Below are 19,456 nucleotides of genomic sequence, written 5' to 3' on the forward strand. Positions count from 1 at the left end.
CGAAGACCTCTCGCTGATTCCAGGGGTGGGTTTCCTGCGGGTAGGAGCAATACTCCCTGCCTGAGCTGCGTGTACCTGATGGGTCCATGGAGCCCAGGGAGGGGCTGCAGCGGGAGCAGAGCCGTCCCGCTCGACGGGGAGATGCTGTAGACGCTCAGGGCGGTGACGCTGGGGGGGATGGCCGGCTCTGCAGGGATTAACCGACAGGCAAAGCGTCAGCGGGCAGCATCGCATGCTGTCTGGGGAGACAGGAAGGGCCCATCTGACAGCCAGAAGCACAGAACTGCCCTGGAGTCAACGCCGGGTCTCAGTCCGCACCGACCCATTTTGGGGGTGCTGCCAGGCATGGCTCAGGAACACTGCCAGGCTGTCTGGGCATAAACACCCCTGCTCCTGCCATGCTGTGCCTGCCCTGGGGGTAAGGGAGTGCACAGCATGGAGGGGTGCACCATGCGGGCCCAGCCTGTAACGCCGCACCCTGCTCAGCTGGGCACGCTGGGCATATGCTCTCCCTGGGACACAGCGCCGTGGGAAAGGAGAGGGGCCGGGAGCCACGCCAGAGAGCTCAGGGAGTTGCTTTTGGTCCGTGCCCTGGTCCTCGGCCCCCTCAGACTCATCCTAGAGCAGGGAGGCCCCTACCAGAGATGTTGGTTTCAAAGTCCCAGCGCGACTCCTGCCCAAGGCCGGCAGCCGTCAGGCCCTGGATTGTCACCGTGTAGTTGGTCCCGTGTCTCCAGGGGTGCAGCAGGTACTTGGTGACCGACTGATTCACTCGCAGCTTCTCGACCTCGAGGAAACTGCTGTTGTACTCTCTCCTGGCCGTGATGTTCAGCTAGAGAAAGGAACGCGGCTCTGGAGAGGAGCGGTTCTGACCCCCAGCCCCACCTGACAATGGGCACAAGCCCCACGCTGCAGGGAATTGTCTGAGCAGGGACTTCACCTGTGCCAGCAGGGACTTCACCCTCCTTCTCTCCCTCCCCCCGCAGCACGGCAGAGCTGCCCAGCAGCACCGGGAGTTTCTTCTTCCTCTGCGGCAGCCAGCATGGCCACCTGGGCAGCAAGAGGGGCATTGCTCAGGTAGGGGGAATGCCCAGGGCCGCTCCCCCTCACAGGGGTCCCCCATTTGTCAGTGTCCCCCGGGGAAGTGCTGGGGCACGGAGCTGCATGCTGTGCCAGGCAGGGGACGGGCGAGAGCTCGCAGCACAGGGGCACGGAGCTGCATGTTGCACTCGCAGGATCTGGGTCAGAGCCCGCAGCACAGGGGCTCGCAGCAAGATGGATGCAATGCTGGAGACAGGAGGGATTGGGTAGTTTTAAACTCCCAACTGGCCATAAAGGGGGAAAGCCTAGGGAGGGCCATGGAGCAGCTGGAGAGTGGGGGCGAGATGCCCCTCGCTCTGGGGCAGGGCTCGGCGCTGCGGGAAGGGCAGCAGAAATGGATAATGACACCTGGACGATGCCCCCTGAAACTCCCTCCCTCTCTCGCTGTCCCTGCCCACTCAGACCGTGCCCCGGGCTGAGACACCCTCCAGAGGCATCCCAGCGAGTCGCTTGCCCCGGTACCTGGTACCCGACGATCGCCCCTTTGCAGGGCGACAGCTGTTTCCACCTGAAGGTTTTGGTGCTGGGATCCAGCGGCTCAATCTTGGGTTGGTCTGGGGCTGAAATCGAAGGAATCCCAGGTCACTGACCGGGCCCAAGGATGAGGCACCCTGTGCAGAGCACTGTGGGGTCGGGGGCTCCCGGCACAGGGATCACCGTTCTGTGTGGTCCCTGCTGCAGGAGGGCGAGGGCCAGGCCCTGCCACCTCTCCTGGGCAATACTGGCTGGCTGGGCATGAGGAGCTGGCAGCGTCCTACAGCTCCTCCCTGACAGCCCCTGGCAGCAGAGACACAGAGCTCCTACCCCTGCTCTGGCTGCACGAGGGGCTCAGACACCACAGTGAGGGGCGTGGTACCGGGACTGGACTGGATGGACGGACTGCTGGGAAGGTGGGCAGCCGACCAGCTGGGCTAGGGTAGCTAGTGGCTCCTCTCCCAACCGTCCCACGCCTGGGCCTTCAGAGCCCCGAACACACCGTGGGATCCCCCCACACCGAGCCTCAGGTTCCAGGCTCACCCCACAGGGCTGTTCTGGGGAGATGGGGAGGGAGATGCGGTTGGGGGACTCTGTTTACTGTAATGAGCCCCACACCCCTTTCTCCTGAGCCCCCCCTCCAACCTCCAGGCAGGGCCCCGATCACCAGCTAAGCCTGCTCAGTTGCTTGGACAGGCGGGTTGAGTTGCAGAGCAACAGAGGCCCGTCTGCCCCCATGCTCAGCAGCGAGCCCAGGATTCACAGCCACGGGGTGACTCCCCCACCTCCCCTACCTGTTTCACTCGTGTGGACCTGCTGGCTATAAAGGACGGTCGCTGGGTAGCCCCCAGAGATGGTGACTCTGTAGGAGGTGAAGGGGTGCAGGGAGCTGCACGTTACTGTTCCTTCCAGTCCCTGTAATGGCTGCTCGCTGGTGGTGTGCTGTGGTCTCCGGCAGGGGCCTGACAGGGGTCCAACCAGCCAGCATTGGGCCCGTATCTTCCAGCTGCCCTGGCAGGATTCGGGGGGTTCACAAGTCCAGTGCAGTTTGATGGTGGCGGGTGAAATCTCCAGGGCCCCTGGGATGATCCGGGGGGTCACTAGAGAATAAGCACCAGCATGAGGGTTACTTTCCTGCCCCTTCCGCATGCACAGAGCTCTGCAAAGGCATTCCAGTCAAATAGCCCCTGCTCCCCACCCACAGCGGGGTGAGAGGCCAAACCCACCAACATCTGAGCTCCTCGGGTGGAAGGCACCACAGAGGACACAGGATTACCATCAGTATCGCCTAACTGAGCCCCGGAGGGGGTTCTGATCCAAGCCTGATTTCCTTTTCTTCCAGGAAACCTCACCCCCTTTGCAAACACCCCCGGTGCTCCCGTCTGTACCTCCGTCGCTCGGCAGCCAAGCAGGACACAGCCCTTTGAGGGAGCTGGAAGCTGGAGCTCCCTGCCCCAGGGCACATGCAGGCTGCAGTGGGACAGGGACGCAGCCCATGGAGACTACAGGCCTTGCGCCATGCGGTCCCGAGCGGCAGCAGAGTGCATGCTGGGATTGTCAGACCTGCTGACCGGACACGCAAAGTCCAGTCACCACCCGCGCCAGCCCCTCCTCAGCCGGGGCTGCCTCCTACCTGTGTCGGGCGCTGCAGCTCCCAGCGGTGGCTCCGCAGGCGAGTCCCTCCCCACCCGGGCAGGGGAGACAGGGGAATAGCAGCGAGCGAACGGGGCTGGGTCTTGGGGGGAAGGGGCAGAGCAGGGGTGGTTCCAGCATTCCTGCTGGAGTGTGTGGTTTTTAAATATTACCCGAGAGGCCACTCACAGTGGCTTGAGGGGCTGTTGAAAACAGGGGGTGCTGCTGGGCTCCCAGGGCGCGGCTCCCTGTCAGAGGGGCCGGACATGCCCCGGGCAGGGCTGGTTTATGGCCCAGGCACTGCAGGCGCGTGCCTAAGGCCCTGTCACGGATGACGACAATCCCAACGCTCATTAAAACACTGCTTCTAGCTCGGTGGGCTGCAAAGAAGAACTTGAAAAGTGCCCTGAGTGTGAGTGATACGGTGATGTCTGCCTGAGTCTGCAGACAGCCTTGATCTGGGGGGACTGTAGCTGGGCGCACCGGGTGGAACGAGGAGAGCTTAGACTGAACAGCAGGAGAAATGTTTGGGAGCAGACCTGCCCCTCCTGCTCCAGGGCATGAGCCAACCTCTGACTGGGGGGTGGGGACTCTCCCTGGGGCAGGTGACCCCATCGCTCCCTCCTGGGAGGTTCCTACGTCTCTGTCTGAAGCTGCTAGTTTGGACCCAGGATCCGGGGCTCGATGGAGCACAGCTCCGGTCCAGCCTGGCGCCGCCTGTTTCTGTGACAGACGTCCTGACAGGGACACCCCCGCCCCCCAGGAGTGGCATCCTCTCTGGGGGTGTGGAGGGAGCAGTTAACACTGGGCCGCTCAGAACGCTGGGGAACTCCCTGTTGGGAACAATCCTGCCCTGGCCTGGGGATGGGCTGGCTGGGCCCAAGGGGACTTTGCTGGCTTCAAGTGCTACAAGTCTTTAAAAAATACCCTTAAAGCCCCCCCCGCCATCCCCCCCAATGTGCCTTGGCCTCGTGGGCTCCTCTCACAGGCACTGTCCCCTGACCTCAGGCCTTCCCCGCTCCCCTGCTCTGTGCGCTCCCAGACGGTTCTCAGTTACCCCACGCCCCAGCTGGGTTTCCAGCCGCGCGAGCAGGGAGCTGGCCAGGGCCGAGAGCCGCTGTGTCCTCACTTACCTGGACAGGTAACGTTCCCTGTGGTAGGGAGCGATGTGCCCCGGTCCCACCTAGCCCAGTAACTCCAGGTCTGACCCTGTCTCACACATCTGATCACAGAGGGCGAAGGCTGGGACCCCCCAGGGCAGCTCAGTGTCGTCTGTTCATTCTGGCCATAAAACGGCCGGTCTGGCACAAACCGGAGTCTGGGGTCCCACTGGGGCCTGGGGCATTTCTCTGCCAGAGGAAAGGGGTGTGGTGTTAGTGAGGGCTGGGGCAGCCCGGCTGGGAGACGTCTGACGCTGGGGGATAATCACCCAGGGACGGGCTGGCGCCCCCTCGCCTGAGCCATTTAGAACGAGGGCCGGGGCACGAGGCCTGGCCTGTGGAGCCCTGCGGGGGTGGGGGTCTAACCGGGCTTTCCCGGCTCTCACTGGTCCGACCCATGGGCGCACTTGCCCCCTCTGTGGGGCAGGTCCGTGAATGAACTCAGCCGCTTCTGGAAGCACCAGGGGTCTGAACACAGTGGAAGAGCCCGGCAGGGACGGGGGCTGACCCAGGCAGCTCATGGTGCGGGCGGTGAGGGCACGATTCAGCCACAAGGCTCTTTTGGGAAGGTTTATGTCCTTGGGGCATTGCCCTCTGCCCAGCCTGGGGCTTCTCCTGCCTCAGGCATACGTCCCCCGCAGGGCGCGACCAGGGCCCGAGGGGTCAGGCAGGGCAAACGCCCACCCCGATGGTTGGGGTCCTGAGATGGGAACTGGCCCCTGGGTGCTGCTCTCCTGACAGCGGGGTAATGTCACGAGAGCAGAGACCTCCACCCCATCCAGATCCCTGAGCTCCATGGGCCTCGCACCTGCGCAGAGCCTCGCAGGGGACCTCAGGTCTTGGGTTCGAATCCCGCCAGCCCATCCTGCAGCCCGTCTGTGCAGAACTCACCCACACAGCCCACATGGCTCGTGTCCCACTCCACGCGCCCAGCCGTCTCCGTACACTGCATCCAAGCCGGGCGCCCCTCGTACTGCTCCGGGCGACAGGTCACCAAAACCCTCTCGCCAACGACAAACTCTGTCCGTGCGGACGCAGCAGAGACCGACGGGGGCCAGTTTTCTGCCGTCGTACAAACCCCTGGAGGGAAAGAAATGCCCAGTCTCCGCAAATCCCTCCCTCATGACGACTGCGTCCTCCCCTCCCAGCAGAACGACCCGGACTGCGCCCCACCCTGGGAGGGGGGCACCCAGTGCTGATACCGCTCCCGCCCCATAATGTTGTGAGAGGGGCTGTCAGCCCATCTGCCCAGGCCGGGCCCCACCCCCGTCACCTGAGGGACGCTGACACCTGTTGGCCGGTGCCCCATATCCCACCACGTCTCCTCCCCCCGTTAGCCAATGTCCCTCCCCCACACCCCAGACCGCGAACACCCCCAATACGCCCCAATACGCCCGTCTGGGTCCCCGCGCTGCACACATCACTATGGCAACTGAGCTCCTGCCCCAGTGTCCCCATAGCAGCTTAGTGTCTCCCGAGCCGCCCACCTGCCCCTGGCACCCAGCCCGGCACACCTGCCTGGGCAAGATCTGCTCCCTCAGAGGCAAATGCCACCTGTGTCCCCCAGACAGATCCCAGCCCCCCGAGCGCCCCTCCCCACAGCCCCCTGCCCGCTCCTGGGAGCTGCTCCTCGAGGACCCTCCCCCTTGAGCAGCCCCTCACTTGGGCCGAGGAGCTGGGGTCACGGTTACACCAGGGCTGAATTCAGATTCTCCACTCTCTGAACCCTGCCCCGGAGCATCTCGGCCTCGTCTCCCACGTCCCTCTGGGCCCAGCCTCTCGGTGCTTTGCCGCTGCCTCCTTTGCCCGAGCCTGCCATGCTCTCACCTGGGCCCACAGAGCCCGGCTGGGTCTGGCCGCTCTCCCTGCCTCCCTCCTCCACCAGTGACCCCGGATCCTGCGCTCACACCCCGCTGGGTCTGGACCCTCACCCTCCTCCCTCCTCCGCCAGTCACCCTGGATCCTGCGCTCACACCTCGCTGGGTCTGGACCCTCACCCTCCACCCTCCTCCGCCAGTGACCCCGGATCCTGCACTCACACCTCGCTGGGTCTGGCCCATGGTTTACACCGCAGGGGGTGTTCGCGGAGGGAGCCACATATCAGGCTGCCAGGTCCAGAGACAAGGGGACACCTGTCACTAGGTGTGATGAAGCGGGACTGTTCTTAATGTTTCCTCTGAATAGTGTGGGGGTGCCTCAGTTTCCCCTAGGCAGTTCTTAAGTATCTAGGGGGTGGGATACGGGTGTATGATCCTTGCAGAGCCCTAGAGGGCAGGTGTGTGCAGGAGTCTGGACACAGAGAATGGCCGACACCCTGTTTCCTGGCAACTGATGGCCTGGGCCCTTCCCCCCTGCAAGGTGAGAGCTAAAGGGTTGGAGAACAAAGGAATCAGGTGCCCTCCTGGCCCGGGAAAGGGACAAAGCCCAGAGGGGGAGGGGCTGGAGGGAGTTTCAGTTTGGGGCTGGCTGGGACATGGAGTGAAGTGCAGATGGAGTTGTCTGGCTCACTGCCCCCCAAAATGGACCCAGCTGAGGGGTCCTGTTCTCTGCACCTGCAAGCTCTGTGTTAGACCATGTTCCTGTCGTCTAATAAACCTCTGTTTTACTGGCTGGCTGAGAGTCCCGTCTGACTGCAGAGTTGGGGGGCAGGACCCTCTGGCTTCCCCAGGACTCCGCCTGAGCGGACTCGCTGAGGGAAGCGCACGGAGGGGCAGAGGAGGCTGAATGCTCCGAGGTCAGACCCAGGAAGGTGGAAGCCGGGTGAGCTGTGTGCCCTGCAGACAGGCTGCTCCCAGAGAGGAGACTTCCCCAGAGTCCTGCCTGGCTTCGTAGGGAGCAGTTCCAGAGCATCGCCCGGGGACTCCGTGACACTGGGACACCGGCTGAGCCGCCAACATGGATGCCAGGGGCTAGTGCCGGGAGAGCGGCAGGGGGGCGCGAAGGCTGGTCGCTAGGGAGCTGTGAGGTGCTAGAGGGTGGGACGCCGGAGCCCTGTGATCGCGGTGACTCCAGGGGCTCACACTCACCGGTGCAGGCAGCAGTCCCACTCCAGACACTCTGGTTTCTCCATCTAGTGCATCTGATCACAGGCGGTGAGGGCCGGTACCCCGCAGGGCAGCTCCATTTCACCGAGTCCCCTTGGCTGTAAAACTGCTGCTCAAGTGCGAACTGGACTCTGGTGTCCTTGGTTTCTGGAGCTTTACACTTTTCTGTTCACAGGAGTAAGACGATGGGGGTGAGGGGTCTGAGACACGGTTTGAACAGAGGTCTCTTGGGGCACCTTGGCTGAGCCATGTGCGCTGTTAACACGCCACAGGCTGCCAGCTGTCACGTCCGCAGGGCTCTGGGCCCTGGGCTGGGCTGGCTGGTCTCCGACAGATTTCACATCCATGGGCTGTTATTATCCTGACTAGTGCATTCATCACCCACCCCAGGATTCAACGCCCCGCGCTCGGCTGGGGAACTCAGTGTGCGGGGGAGGCTGGTGGGCTCCCACTGTGTCGTCGTCAGCCCTTAGACACAACTTCCCTGCTTGGCAGAGAGAATACTTCATGGCCTGGCTGTGCATTAACTTTGAATGTGGATCCAGCTCATGATCTAACCTCACTCTGGAGGTCCGGGGGGCAGAGGACTGGGAGGAAGGAAGGGAGTTAGACAAATAATAACGGAGTTAATATTTCTCTCATTCTGTACTCTGTTTGCAGTGCTGCTGTAGCCGTGTTGGTCCCAGGAGATTAGAGAAACAAGGTGGGTGAGGTAATCTCTCTTACTGGCCCAATAAAAGGACCTCAACCACCTGGTCTCTATCATTCTATCGAGCTTCACCCCCAGGATCCCAGGCTCTACCCCACCTACACACAGGGACCACTTCAGCCAGCAGCCAAGTGCAGCTACCGTGGGAGGATCAGGGTGGGGCTTCTTCTTGGCAACAGCCCCTAGGACCTAGTGTCACAGCGTGAGGGGGAGTCAGAACCCTGCACCCCCACTTCCTGTGATTCACTGTGACTCTCAGCCAGCCAGTAGAACAGAAGGCTTATTGGAGACGACAGGAACACAGTTCAAACCAGAGCTTGCAGGCATAAACAGGATCCCTTAGTCAGGCCCTTCTGGGGGGCAGGGAGATTAGACCCCAGCCTTGGGGCTCCCTCCGCTTCCTTAGCCAACTCCCCAAAACTGGAAACCCCTCCAGACATCTCCCCCAACCTTCCCCCAGCTCCTCCTCCAGCTTTTGTCCAGTTTCCCCGGGCAGAAGGTGTCACCTCACCTCAACTCCCCTCCTGGCTCAGGTTACAGGCTCAGGTTTCTTCCCTCAAGGGAAGCCTCCCATCCCCAATGAAACTCCCCTGACACATCCCCAGGTCAAATCTGCCCCACTCCCTGCTGCGTCACACCTAGGACCTCAGCATGATTCACCCTGGGGTAACTAAGGAACTGGCTGAAGCGGTCTCCGAACCGTTAGCAATTATCTCACAGAGCTCCAGGAGGATGGGGTCAGTGTGTTCCTGTTCTCCTTGGGGAATATTTTTGTACCATCCTTGATCCTGGGATGTTCTGGTACCATACTTCTGGAACGTGTCTATGTGAATGCGCTGTGCCGAGCACGTCTTAGGAACGTGCATTTCTGCAAGATCAGCCCTGTTCTTGCCGCAGTCTGTGAACTTGCTCGCAGGCAGAGCCTAGCATTTGCTCACAGCCCGACTTTTGCCAACTTTGCTTCATATCAGCAAAGCTTGGCCACTACTTTAGCTCCGGCCTCATACCAGGCCTCTGATACAAAGGCTTATCTCTTAGGCTCTCTTCCTACAAAAGCTGGGGGAAGCAGTAGACTTGATATATCTTGGATTTAGTAAGGCTTTGATACAGTCCCACCTGACAGTCTCATATGTAAACTTGGGGAACGTGGTCTACATGAAGTTATTATATGGTGGGTGCAGAACAGGTGGGAAGAGCATACTCAAAGAGGAGTTATCAATGGTTCACTGTCAAACTGGGAAGCTGTATCTAGTGGGGTCCCGTGGGGTCAGTCCTGGGTCTGGTACTACTCAATATTTTCATAAATGACGTGGATAATGGAGTGGAAAGTACGTTTATAAAGTTTGTAAATGACACCAGGCCGGGAGGGGTTGGAAGCCCTGGGAGGACAGGATTAGAGTTCAAAACAACGCTGGCACATTGGAAACTGCTGTGAATCCAGCAAGATGAAATTCCCTAAAGACAGGTTTCAGAGTAACAGCCGGGTTAGTCTGTATTCGCAAAAAGAAAAGGAGGACTTGTGGCACCTTAGAGACTAACCAATTTATTTGAGCATGAGCTTTCGTGAGCTACAGCTCACTTCATCAGATGTATACTGTGGAAACTGCAGACGCAGCAGGGAGAGGGGAGTGTTGACCTGGGAATGTGGCAGGGGAGTTTCACTGGGAGACCTGAGAGCCTGTCACCTGAGCCAGGAGGGGGAGGGGGAGGTGACACCTCTGCCTGGGAAACTGGTCAAAGACTGCAGGAGGGAGCCTGCTGGGGGGGGGGAGTTAGTTTCAGTTGGGTGCCGGGTGGTGGAACGCAGGGAACCCCAGGGCTGAGGTCTAAGCTCCCTGCTCCCTCAGAAGGACTTAGAATCATAGAATCATAGAATATCAGGGTTGGAAGGGACCCCAGAAGGTCATCTAGTCCAACCCCCTGCTCAAAGCAGGACCAATTCCCAGTTAAATCATCCCAGCCAGGGCTTTGTCAAGCCTGACCTTAAAAACCTCTAAGGAAGGAGATTCTACCACCTCCCTAGGTAACGCATTCCAGTGTTTCACCACCCTCTTAGTGAAAAAGTTTTTCCTAATATCCAATCTAAACCTCCCCCACTGCAGCTTGAGACCATTACTCCTCGTTCTGTCATCTGCTACCATTGAGAACAGTCTAGAGCCATCCTCTTTGGAACCCCCTTTCAGGTAGTTGAAAGCAGCTGTCAAATCCCCCCTCATTCTTCTCTTCTGCAGGTTAAACAATCCCAGCTCCCTCAGCCTCTCCTCATAAGTCATGTGTTCTAGACCCCTAATCAGTTTTGTTGCCCTTCGCTGGACTCTCTCCAATTTATCCACATCCTTCTTGAAGTGTGGGGCCCAAAACTGGACACAGTACTCCAGATGAGGCCTCACCAATGTCGAATAGAGGGGAACGATCACGTCCCTCGATCTGCTCGCTATGCCCCTACTTATACATCCCAAAATGCCATTGGCCTTCTTGGCAACAAGGGCACACTGCTGACTCATATCCAGCTTCTCGTCCACTGTCACCCCTAGGTCCTTTTCCGCAGAACTGCTGCCTAGCCATTCGGTCCCTAGTCTGTAGCTGTGCATTGGGTTCTTCCGTCCTAAGTGCAGGACTCTGCACTTATCCTTATTGAACCTCATCAGATTTCTTTTGGCCCAATCCTCCAATTTGTCTAGGTCCTTCTGTATCCTATCCCTCCCCTCCAGCGTATCTACCACTCCTCCCAGTTTAGTATCATCCGCCTTGACTGAGGGGTCCTGGTTGTACCCACAAGCTCTGTTTGGGACTGTGCTCCTGTGGTCCAATAAACCTTCCACTTTACTGGCTGGCTGAGAGTCTCAGTGAATCCGAGGAAGAGGGGTGCAGGACCTGGACTCCCCCACACTCTGTGACACAGGGCAAAACACTTGAAATGGGAAGGAAAAATCAAAACAATGGGGAATACCTGGTGTGACGATGTGACTCAGCAGGGACGGGGGAGTATTGACCTGGGAATGGGCCCTGGGGATGGGAGACCTGAGAGCCTGTCACCTGAGCCAGGAGAGGGAGGGGGAGGTGACACCTCTGCCCAGGAATGTGAACAGAGGCTGCAGGAGGGGGCCTGCTGTGGGGGGGTTTAGTTTCAGTTTGGGGCTGGGTGGAGGAACGCAGGGAACCCCAGGGCTGGGGTCTAAGCTCCCTGCCCCCCAGAAGGACTTGACTGAGGGGTCCTGGTTGTACCCACAAGCTCTATTTTAGTTTGTGTTCCTATTGTCCAATAAACCTTCTGTTTTACTGGCTGGCTGAGAGTCACGGTGAATCCCAGGAACAGGGGTGCAGGGCTCAGACTCCCCCACACTCCGTGACAACTGGTGGGAGCGGTGGGATCTACTGCACCCCGTGAACGGCACTTCCTTCAGTAAGTGACTGGGGAGCAGTAAAACAAAGGGGGATTGACGGGGACCAGGCGTGCTGAAAATTCAGAGAGAGATGGTTTCCGGGGGCGGTTAACCCCTAGGAAGGTGTGACCAGAGAGAAGAACTTTTGCACTAACAGGGTTCCCCGGGGGATTGCAGCGAGCAGTCCCAGGGGCGGAGGAGTCTGCAGCTTGACCCTAGCAAACAGGTGGTGACCTCAAGAAGGACTGGCACCCACGGGTTTTTCCTGGAAACCGTGGAAAGCTGCCCGGCCTGCGAGTGGCCAGCAGGGAGATGTACGCTAAACGCCTGAAGAGCGACCTGGTGGAGCTGTGCAGGCAGAGGGGGCTGCGCATTGGGAGGTCCACCAAGGAACAGCTGATTGCCCAGTTGGAGGAGAGGGATAACTTGGATGAACCGATCCCTGTCCCTGAGGGAAGCCACCCGGTGGACGCAGCGTGGGCCCTGGGGCCTGACCGGGCTGGGAGGGGTCAGACTGCTGCCGAGGACATCCCAAGACCGTTCCTACCTAGGCCTGGGGGAGGGGTTGGGGGAAGCCCAGTGAATACTGAGGGCACCCTGACCCCGGCAGCCAGCGGGGGATCCTCCCGGCGGAGCTCCCCATCCCTGGAGCGGATGTGGCTGGAATGGGAGAGGGAGATGAAAATGAGGGAGCTGGAGGATCATGAAAAGCACCGTCAACATGAGCAGCAGAACGAGAGGGAACGTCAGGAGAAGGAGAAACAAAGACAGCATGAACTGGAGCTGGCCAGGCTGAGGAGCAGTGGGGCCCCGGCTGTGGTGAGTGCGGGGGGACCCAAGACTGCAAGGAGCTTTGACAAGTGCTTCCTGGCCCAGCGTAAGGAGGGGGAGGACATAGATAGCTTCCTGACGGCCTTTGAGAATGCCTGCGAGATGCACAGGGTTAACCCTGCTGACAGGCTCCAGTTTCTCACCCCCTTATTGGACCCCAAAGCCGTGGAGGTGGACAGTCTAATGACAGGGGCAGAGGCAGGGGACTACGAACTGTTCAAAAGGGCCCTGCTCCGTGAGTTTGGGCTGACCCCCGAGATGTACCGGAGAAGGTTCCGGAGTCAGCGTAAAACGCCTGAGGTCACCTACCTACAACTGGTCAACTGGATGCAGGGATATGCCCGCAAGTGGACAGCTGGGGCCCGAGCTAAAGAGGACCTGCTTGACCTAATCGTACTGGAGCAACTGTGTGAACAGTGCCCTTCCGACCTGAGGCTGTGGCTGGTGGACAAAAAGCTAGAGAACACCCAGCACGCAGGGCAGCTGGCCGACGAGTTTGTGAACAGTCGGTCAGGGGGTAGCAGGGAGGAGTCCCAAAAGAACAGCCCCCCCCCAATGCAGAGAGAGGGTCACCATGGGACCTCCCAGTGGGGAAATAGGGAGAACCCCCTTCCAAGGGGAACTCCTGGCGTCAGGACCGTCCGACCCGCTCGAGGGGACCAACGTGACCTGAGCTGCTATCCCTGTGGCCAGAGAGACCACATACGGACCCAGTGCCCCAGGCTCAGGGACAGACTGAGCAGACCCAACCTACCCAGGGTTAACTGGGTAGGGATCCAGCTGGACGAGGGGCAGACGACCCAGGCAAGGGGGGCTACCAGCTTACCACCTGCTCAGGAGAGAAGAGTACCTCAGGCCAGCTCCGCCAGAGGGCTGGAGGCTCTGGACTCAGGGTGCTTGGTTTACAGGGTGGGCGCGGGGCTGTCCCTCCGGAGAGAGTGCCTTGTTCCCCTGGAGGTGGATGGGAGGAAGGTCAATGGATACTGGGATATGGGCGCGGAGGTGACGCTGGCCCGGCCCGAGGTGGTGGCCCCAGATCGGGTGGTGCCCAACACCTACCTGACCCTGACAGGGGTGGGCGGGACCCCATTTAAGGTGCCCGTGGCAAGGGTACACCTGAAATGGGGGGGCCATGGAGGGCCCCAAGGACGTGGGGGTGCACCTCCATTTGCCCACTGAGGTTTTGATGGGGGGAGACCTAGAGGACTGGCCAAGCAACCCCCAGAGCGCCCAGGTTGTGACCCGTAGCCAGAGCCGGCGAGGGGCACTGCACCCTGACCTCGGGGAGGGTACCACACCGGAGGCGCAGGACCCTACCCTGGTGGGAAGGGAGCACTGAGGGGCACGGCTCGGAGAGGCTGTGGACTCAGACCCGGCCAGTGAGAGGGAACCGGTCCCCATCCCTTCCCCAGCCGCTGAGTTCCAGGCCAAGTTGAGGAAAGATCCCTCCTTGCGGAAGCTCAGGGACCTGACCGACCTCAGTGTGGTACGGACCATGAGGAGAGGCTGCCAGGAGAGGTTCCTGTGGGAGAAGGGGTTCCTGTACTGAGAATGGCCTCCCCCAGGGGAAGTAGAGTCCTGTGGGATCAGGAGGCAGCTGGTGGTCCCCCAGAAGTATCGCCGCAAGCTATTGTACCTGGCCCATGACATCCCCCTCGCAGGGCACCAGAGAATCCAGCGCACCCAGCAGAGGTTGCTACAGAACTTTTACTGGCCCGGGGTCTTTACCTCTGTCCGGCAGTATTGCCGATCCTGTGACCCCTGTCAGAGGGTGGGGAAGGCCCGGGACAAGGGGAAAGCGGCTTTGAGACCTTTGCCCATCATAGAGGAGCCTTTCCAGAAGGTGGCCATGGACATAGTGGAACATCTCAGCAAGACGACCCGGTCGGGGAAGAAATACATTCTGGTGGTGGTAGATTTCACCACCCACTACCCCGAGGCAGTGCCCTTAGCTTCCTTTGAAGCAGACACCGTGGCAGATGCGCTCCTGACCATTTTCAGCTGCGTGGGGTTCCCCAAGGAAGTCTTGACAGACCAAGGATCCAACTTCATGTTGGCCCTGCTCCGGTGCTTGTGGGAGAAATGTGGGGTCCGGCACGACTGGGCCTCAGCTTATCACCCCCAGTCCAATGGGCTGGTGGAGAGGTTCAATGGGACGCTAAAGATGATGCTGAAAACCTTTATGAACCAGCACCCGCAGGACTGGGACAAGTACTTACCTCACCTGCTGTTCATGTACAGGGAGGTGCCCCAGGAGTCTACCGGATTTTCACCTTTTGAACTGTTATATGGAAGGAGGGTAAGGGGCCCCCTGGACCTGATGAGAGACGAGTGGGAGGGGAAGGCCACTCCCGATGGAGAGTCAGTGGTGGAGTATGTCCTGATCTTCCGAGAGAGACTTGCTGAACTCACGGGCCTGGCCAGGAAGAATCTGGCCAGAGCCCAGAGGAAGCAGAAGGTCTGGTATGACCGCACGGCGCGGGCCCGGGCCTATGCCACCGGGGATCCGGTGATGGTTCTCATCCCCGTGAGAAAGAACAAACTACAGGCCGCCTGGGAGGGCCCTTTCAAGGTTGTAAAGCAGCTCAATGAGGTAAAATATGTGGTGGAGCTGTCGAACCGGGCGCACCACCACCAGGGGTACCATGTGAATATGATGAAGCCATATTATGCCAGGGGGAATGTGGTGTTGGCCGTGTGTGGACATTGGGAGGAGCAGGGAGATGACCCTTTAGAAGATCTATTCCCTGGGACCAGAGCTGGTTCCCCCCTGGAAACAATTCCCCTCTCGGATCAGCTAACCCCTGCCCAGCAAGCTGAGATCAGGGGGGTGCTGCATCCATACCGACAGCTGTTTTCTAACCAGCCTGGAAGCACTAATCTGACTGTTCACCGGGTGCAGACAGGGTCGCACCTGCCGATAAGATGCTCCCCCTTCCGAGTCACAGGGTAAACTGCTCAGGACCTGGAAAGAGAGGTCCGGGACATGCTGGACAAGTGCTGGACCGACTCCACGGGGCTGGGCTGACTGTAAAAGCAGAGAAGTGCAAGGTGGGGATGGCGGAAGTATCTTACCTGGGCCATCAGGTGGGGAGCGGCTGCCTAAAGCCGGAACCAGCTAAGGTGGAGGTGATCAGAGACTGGCCTGCTCCCCACACCAAAAAGCACCATGGACCTTACAAAGGGCTACTGGCAAATGCCGCTGGATGCAGATGCCCAGCTGAAATCGGCCTTTATCACCCCTCTGGGGCTCTACGAGTTCCTGACCCTGCCTTTCGGCCTCAGGGGAGCACCGGCCACCTTCCAGCGCCTGGTGGATCAGCTACTGAAGGGGATGGAGAGTTTTGCCGTGGCGTATATTGATGACATCTGTGTCTTTAGCCAGACCTGGGAGGACCATGTGTCCCAGGTTAGACAAGTGCTGGACCGACTCCAGGGGGCTGGGCTTACCATAAAAGCTGAGAAGTGCAAGGTGAGGATGGCGGAAGTATCTTACCTGGGCCATCGGGTGGGGAGCGGCCATCTAAAGCCGGAACCAGCTACGGTGGAGGTGATCAGAGACTGGCCCGCTCCCCACACCAAAAAGCAGGTCCAAGCCTTTATTGGGATGGCAGGATACTACCGAAGGTTTGTGCCCCGCTTTAGCGCCATAGCCACCCCCATCACTGAGCTATGCAAGAAGGGGAAGCCAGACAAGGTGGTCTGGACCGATCAGTGCCAGGAGGCTTTCCGGGCGCTGAAGGAGGCTCTGGTCAGTGGCCCGGTTCTGGCAAACCCAGACTTTGACAAGCCCTTTGTGGTGTTCACCGACGCCTCTGACATGGGACTGGGGGCGGTGTTAATGCAGGAGGATGAAAAGGGAGAGAGACACCCCATCGTGTACCTGAGCAAGAAGTTGCTACCCCGGGAGCAACACTACGCGGCCATCGAGAAGGAGTGCCTGGCCATGGTGTGGGCCCTCAAGAAACTAGGGCCCTATCTCTTCGGGCGACACTTCACCGTCTACACCGACCACTCTCCCCTGACCTGGCTGCACCAGATGAAAGGAGCCAATGCCAAACTCCTGAGGTGGAGCCTGCTCCTGCAGGATTACGACATGGTCGTGGTCCACGTGAAGGGAAGTGCCAACCTGATAGCGGATGCGCTGTCCCGGAGAGGGGGCCCTGAACTTCCCCAGGTCACTGGTCAGAGTGACCCCGCTCCGTTCAGTCTCGAAGGGGGGAGAGATGGGACGCTGCAGGGAGGGGGGAGTGTTGACCTGGGAATGTGGCAGGGGAGTTTCATGGGGATGGGAGACCTGAGAGCCTGTCACCTGAGCCAGGAGGGGGAGGGGGAGGTGAACCTCTGCCCGGGAAACTGGACAAAGGCTGCAGGAGGGAGCCTGCTGGGGGCGGGGGGGGGGGGTTGGTTTCAGTTTTGATGCTGGGTGGTGGAACGGGATGCAGGAAACCCCAGGGCTGGGGTCTAAGCTCCCTGCCCCCCAGAAGGACTTGACTGAGGGGTCCTGGTTGTACCCACAAGCTCTCTTTTAGACTGTGTTCCTATTGTCCAATAAACCTTCTGTTTTACTGGCTGGCTGAGAGTCACGGTGAATCCCAGGAAGAGGGGTGCAGGGCCCGGACTCCCCCACACTCCGTGACAGCTTGTCATTAAATCAAATGAAAGATCGTTAGATGATCCTGAAGGCATTCCCAGGCACTCCAGTTAAAAGATAGGAAACAAAGGGTCGGAATAAATGGTCCGTTTTCAGAAGGGAGAGAGGTAAATAGTGGTGTCCCCCAGGGGTCTGTACTGGGCCCAGTCCTAGTCAACATACTCCTCAATGATCTGGAGAAAGGAGTAAACAGTGAGGTGGCAAAGTTTGCAGTTTCCTTTCAGAAAAGATGTGCACAAGTTGGAGGGAGTCCAGAGGAGAGCAACAAAGCGATAAAGGGTTAGAGAACCTGACCTGCGAGGAGGTCAAAATACTGGGCATGGCTATTCTTCAGGAAAGGAGACTGGGGGGGACCTGGTAACAGCCTTCAGATATGCTAAGGGCTGTTAGAAAGAGGACAGTGATCAAGTGTTCTCCATGGCCACGGGAGGTAGGACAGGAAGTCATGGATGTAACCTGCAGGAAGGAAGATTTCGGTTAGCTATCAGGAAAAACTTTCTAACTCTCAGGGCAGTTAAGCTCTGGAACAGGCTTCCAAGGGAGGGTGTGAGATCACCCTCACTGGAGGTTTTTAAGACCAGGTTGGACAAACCCCTGTCAGGGCTGGTCCAGGGTTACTTGGCCCTGCCTCAGCACAGGGGGCTGTACTAAACGGCCTCTCGAGGTCCCTTACAGCCCCACATTTCTATGATGCTGCGACAGAGAAGTCAGTGCTGGTCTGGGCTGTGGCTGCAGGATTCTCTCTGTAGGTAGTGACAGAGTCTCTCTGTAGGTAGTGACACTGGGCACTACTCTAGGTAACTCGGAAAAATAAAAAACCACAAGTGTCAAGTGTCACACAAACAGACAGGTTTGCACACGGCTCGCTAGCCAAGGCCAGCTTCGGCCTAAAAAACATATAAATAAGGCAAAAATGTTTCGCAAAAACTAGTAACAAATAAACCCAAATGAGGCAAGGCTCGGGCAATGCTACTAAAAAAAACACAACTGGCTGCTTTAGCTAATTGGCTATGGTATTGTACGGGGCAACAGGCAATTAGTTGCATAAGCTTATGTAATAAAATAAGCAAAGGTATAAATGTATACTGTAATCTGCATTCGGGGCTGCAGGATTTGAGACAGCTCAGTCTCCCTGCGCCCTATTTAAAGCTTCAAATAAATCTCTCTGCTTCTCCACCCTGTTGTGGTCATTGGCGCGACGCACACCGGGCAACAAACTCAGCTTTTGCTTGCCTCGGGCACTTTGTGCCGGCAACAGTTCTTGGCGACCACGAAGGGACTCGAGGCTGCTATTTAGCCTTGCCCGGACCTCTCCTGGCGGTCAATGGATTGCAGCGACAACCGACGCCCAGTGCGCACCAGTGAGTTCATCGGGAGGCCTCGGAGGAGATGCGATTTGCTTGACCCCGGAGGGCACAACAGTGCAATGCACCCCTATAGTGGAGAAGCAACTGCAGGCGATGGTGAGGAACCGGTCCCTTGAAAAAGGTAGGAACAGTCCAGTGGTCTGGACTTTCTTTGTTAAGACCTGGGGATGCCCAAAGTCATCCGGAAATATGAGACAGGGACAGAGTACTATAGGCAGGGCACAGTGCACGCCCCTAGAATGCATTCTAGCAAACTAAAAAGTGTTTAAATCAAATCCAATAACAAAAAGCAAATTAAAAAGGTTTTGTACAGTAAACTGGCCTCAATATCAGCTAAAGGACCAGGAATGGTGGCCATCGGGAGGGTCAATCAAGTATAATACGATCCTCCAATTAGTTCTGTTTTGTCAGCAAACAACTAAATGGAATAAACATCTGTATGCACAAGCATTTATGGCTTTAAAAAATAAAACAGACATTCTACAGAGCTGTAATTTAACTCCAACAGGACCAGTAGTAGCTAATGTTAGCCCCCAGAACCCCCCTGTCATAAATATAAAGGGAAGGGTAAACCCCTTTAAAATCCCTCCTGGCCAGAGGAAAACTCCTCTCACCTGTAAAGGGTTAAGAAGCTAAAGGTAACCTCGCTGGCACCTGACCAAAATGACCAATGAGGAGACAAGATACTTTCAAAAGCTGGGAGGAGGGAGAGAAACAAAGGGTCTCTGTCTGTCTGTATGCTGCTTTTGTCGGGGATAGAACAGGAATGGAGTCTTAGAACTTTTAGTAAGTAATCTAGCTAGGTATGCGTTAGATTATGATTTCTTTAAATGGCTGAGAAAAGAATCGTGCTGAATAGAATAACTATTTCTGTCTGTGTATCTTTTTTGTAACTTGAGGTTTTGCCTAGAGGGATTCTCTATGTTTTGAATCTAATTACCCTGTAAGGTATCTACCATCCTGATTTTACAGAGGGGATTTCTTTACTTCTATTTACTCCTATTTCTATTAAAAGTCTTCTTGTAAGAAAACTGAATGCTTTTTCATTGTTCTCAGATCCAAGGGTTTGGGTCTGCTGTCACCTATGCAAATTGGTGAGGC

The 19,456-nt window shown here is 58.1% G+C and overlaps 1 protein-coding gene across 6 annotated transcripts in view; it reads right to left on the reverse strand.

Annotated features, from left to right (window-relative positions):
• The window catches only part of LOC125636687 (receptor-type tyrosine-protein phosphatase kappa), a 91,294-nt gene that overhangs the window by 38,346 nt on the left and 33,492 nt on the right, over window positions 1-19,456 (reverse strand). For 4 of the 6 annotated variants that reach the window (XM_075128313.1, XM_075128312.1, XM_075128316.1 and 1 more), the window contains 7 exons: window positions 7,394-7,576; window positions 5,259-5,447; window positions 4,341-4,556; window positions 2,370-2,675; window positions 1,564-1,661; window positions 640-832; window positions 76-187 (listed from right to left, as the gene is read on the reverse strand). In XM_075128313.1, coding sequence (XP_074984414.1) covers window positions 76-187; window positions 640-832; window positions 1,564-1,661; window positions 2,370-2,675; window positions 4,341-4,556; window positions 5,259-5,447; window positions 7,394-7,576 — 1,297 coding nt within the window. Of the gene's footprint in view, window positions 1-75; window positions 188-639; window positions 833-1,563; window positions 1,662-2,369; window positions 2,676-4,340; window positions 4,557-5,258; window positions 5,448-7,393; window positions 7,577-19,456 lie in introns of those variants that run through there. The other 2 variants (XM_075128314.1, XM_075128317.1) reach the window with 2 other exon arrangements.

The sequence above is a fragment of the Caretta caretta genome, chromosome 5 (assembly GCF_965140235.1).
Source record: "Caretta caretta isolate rCarCar2 chromosome 5, rCarCar1.hap1, whole genome shotgun sequence".
Taxonomy (NCBI): domain Eukaryota; kingdom Metazoa; phylum Chordata; order Testudines; family Cheloniidae; genus Caretta; species Caretta caretta.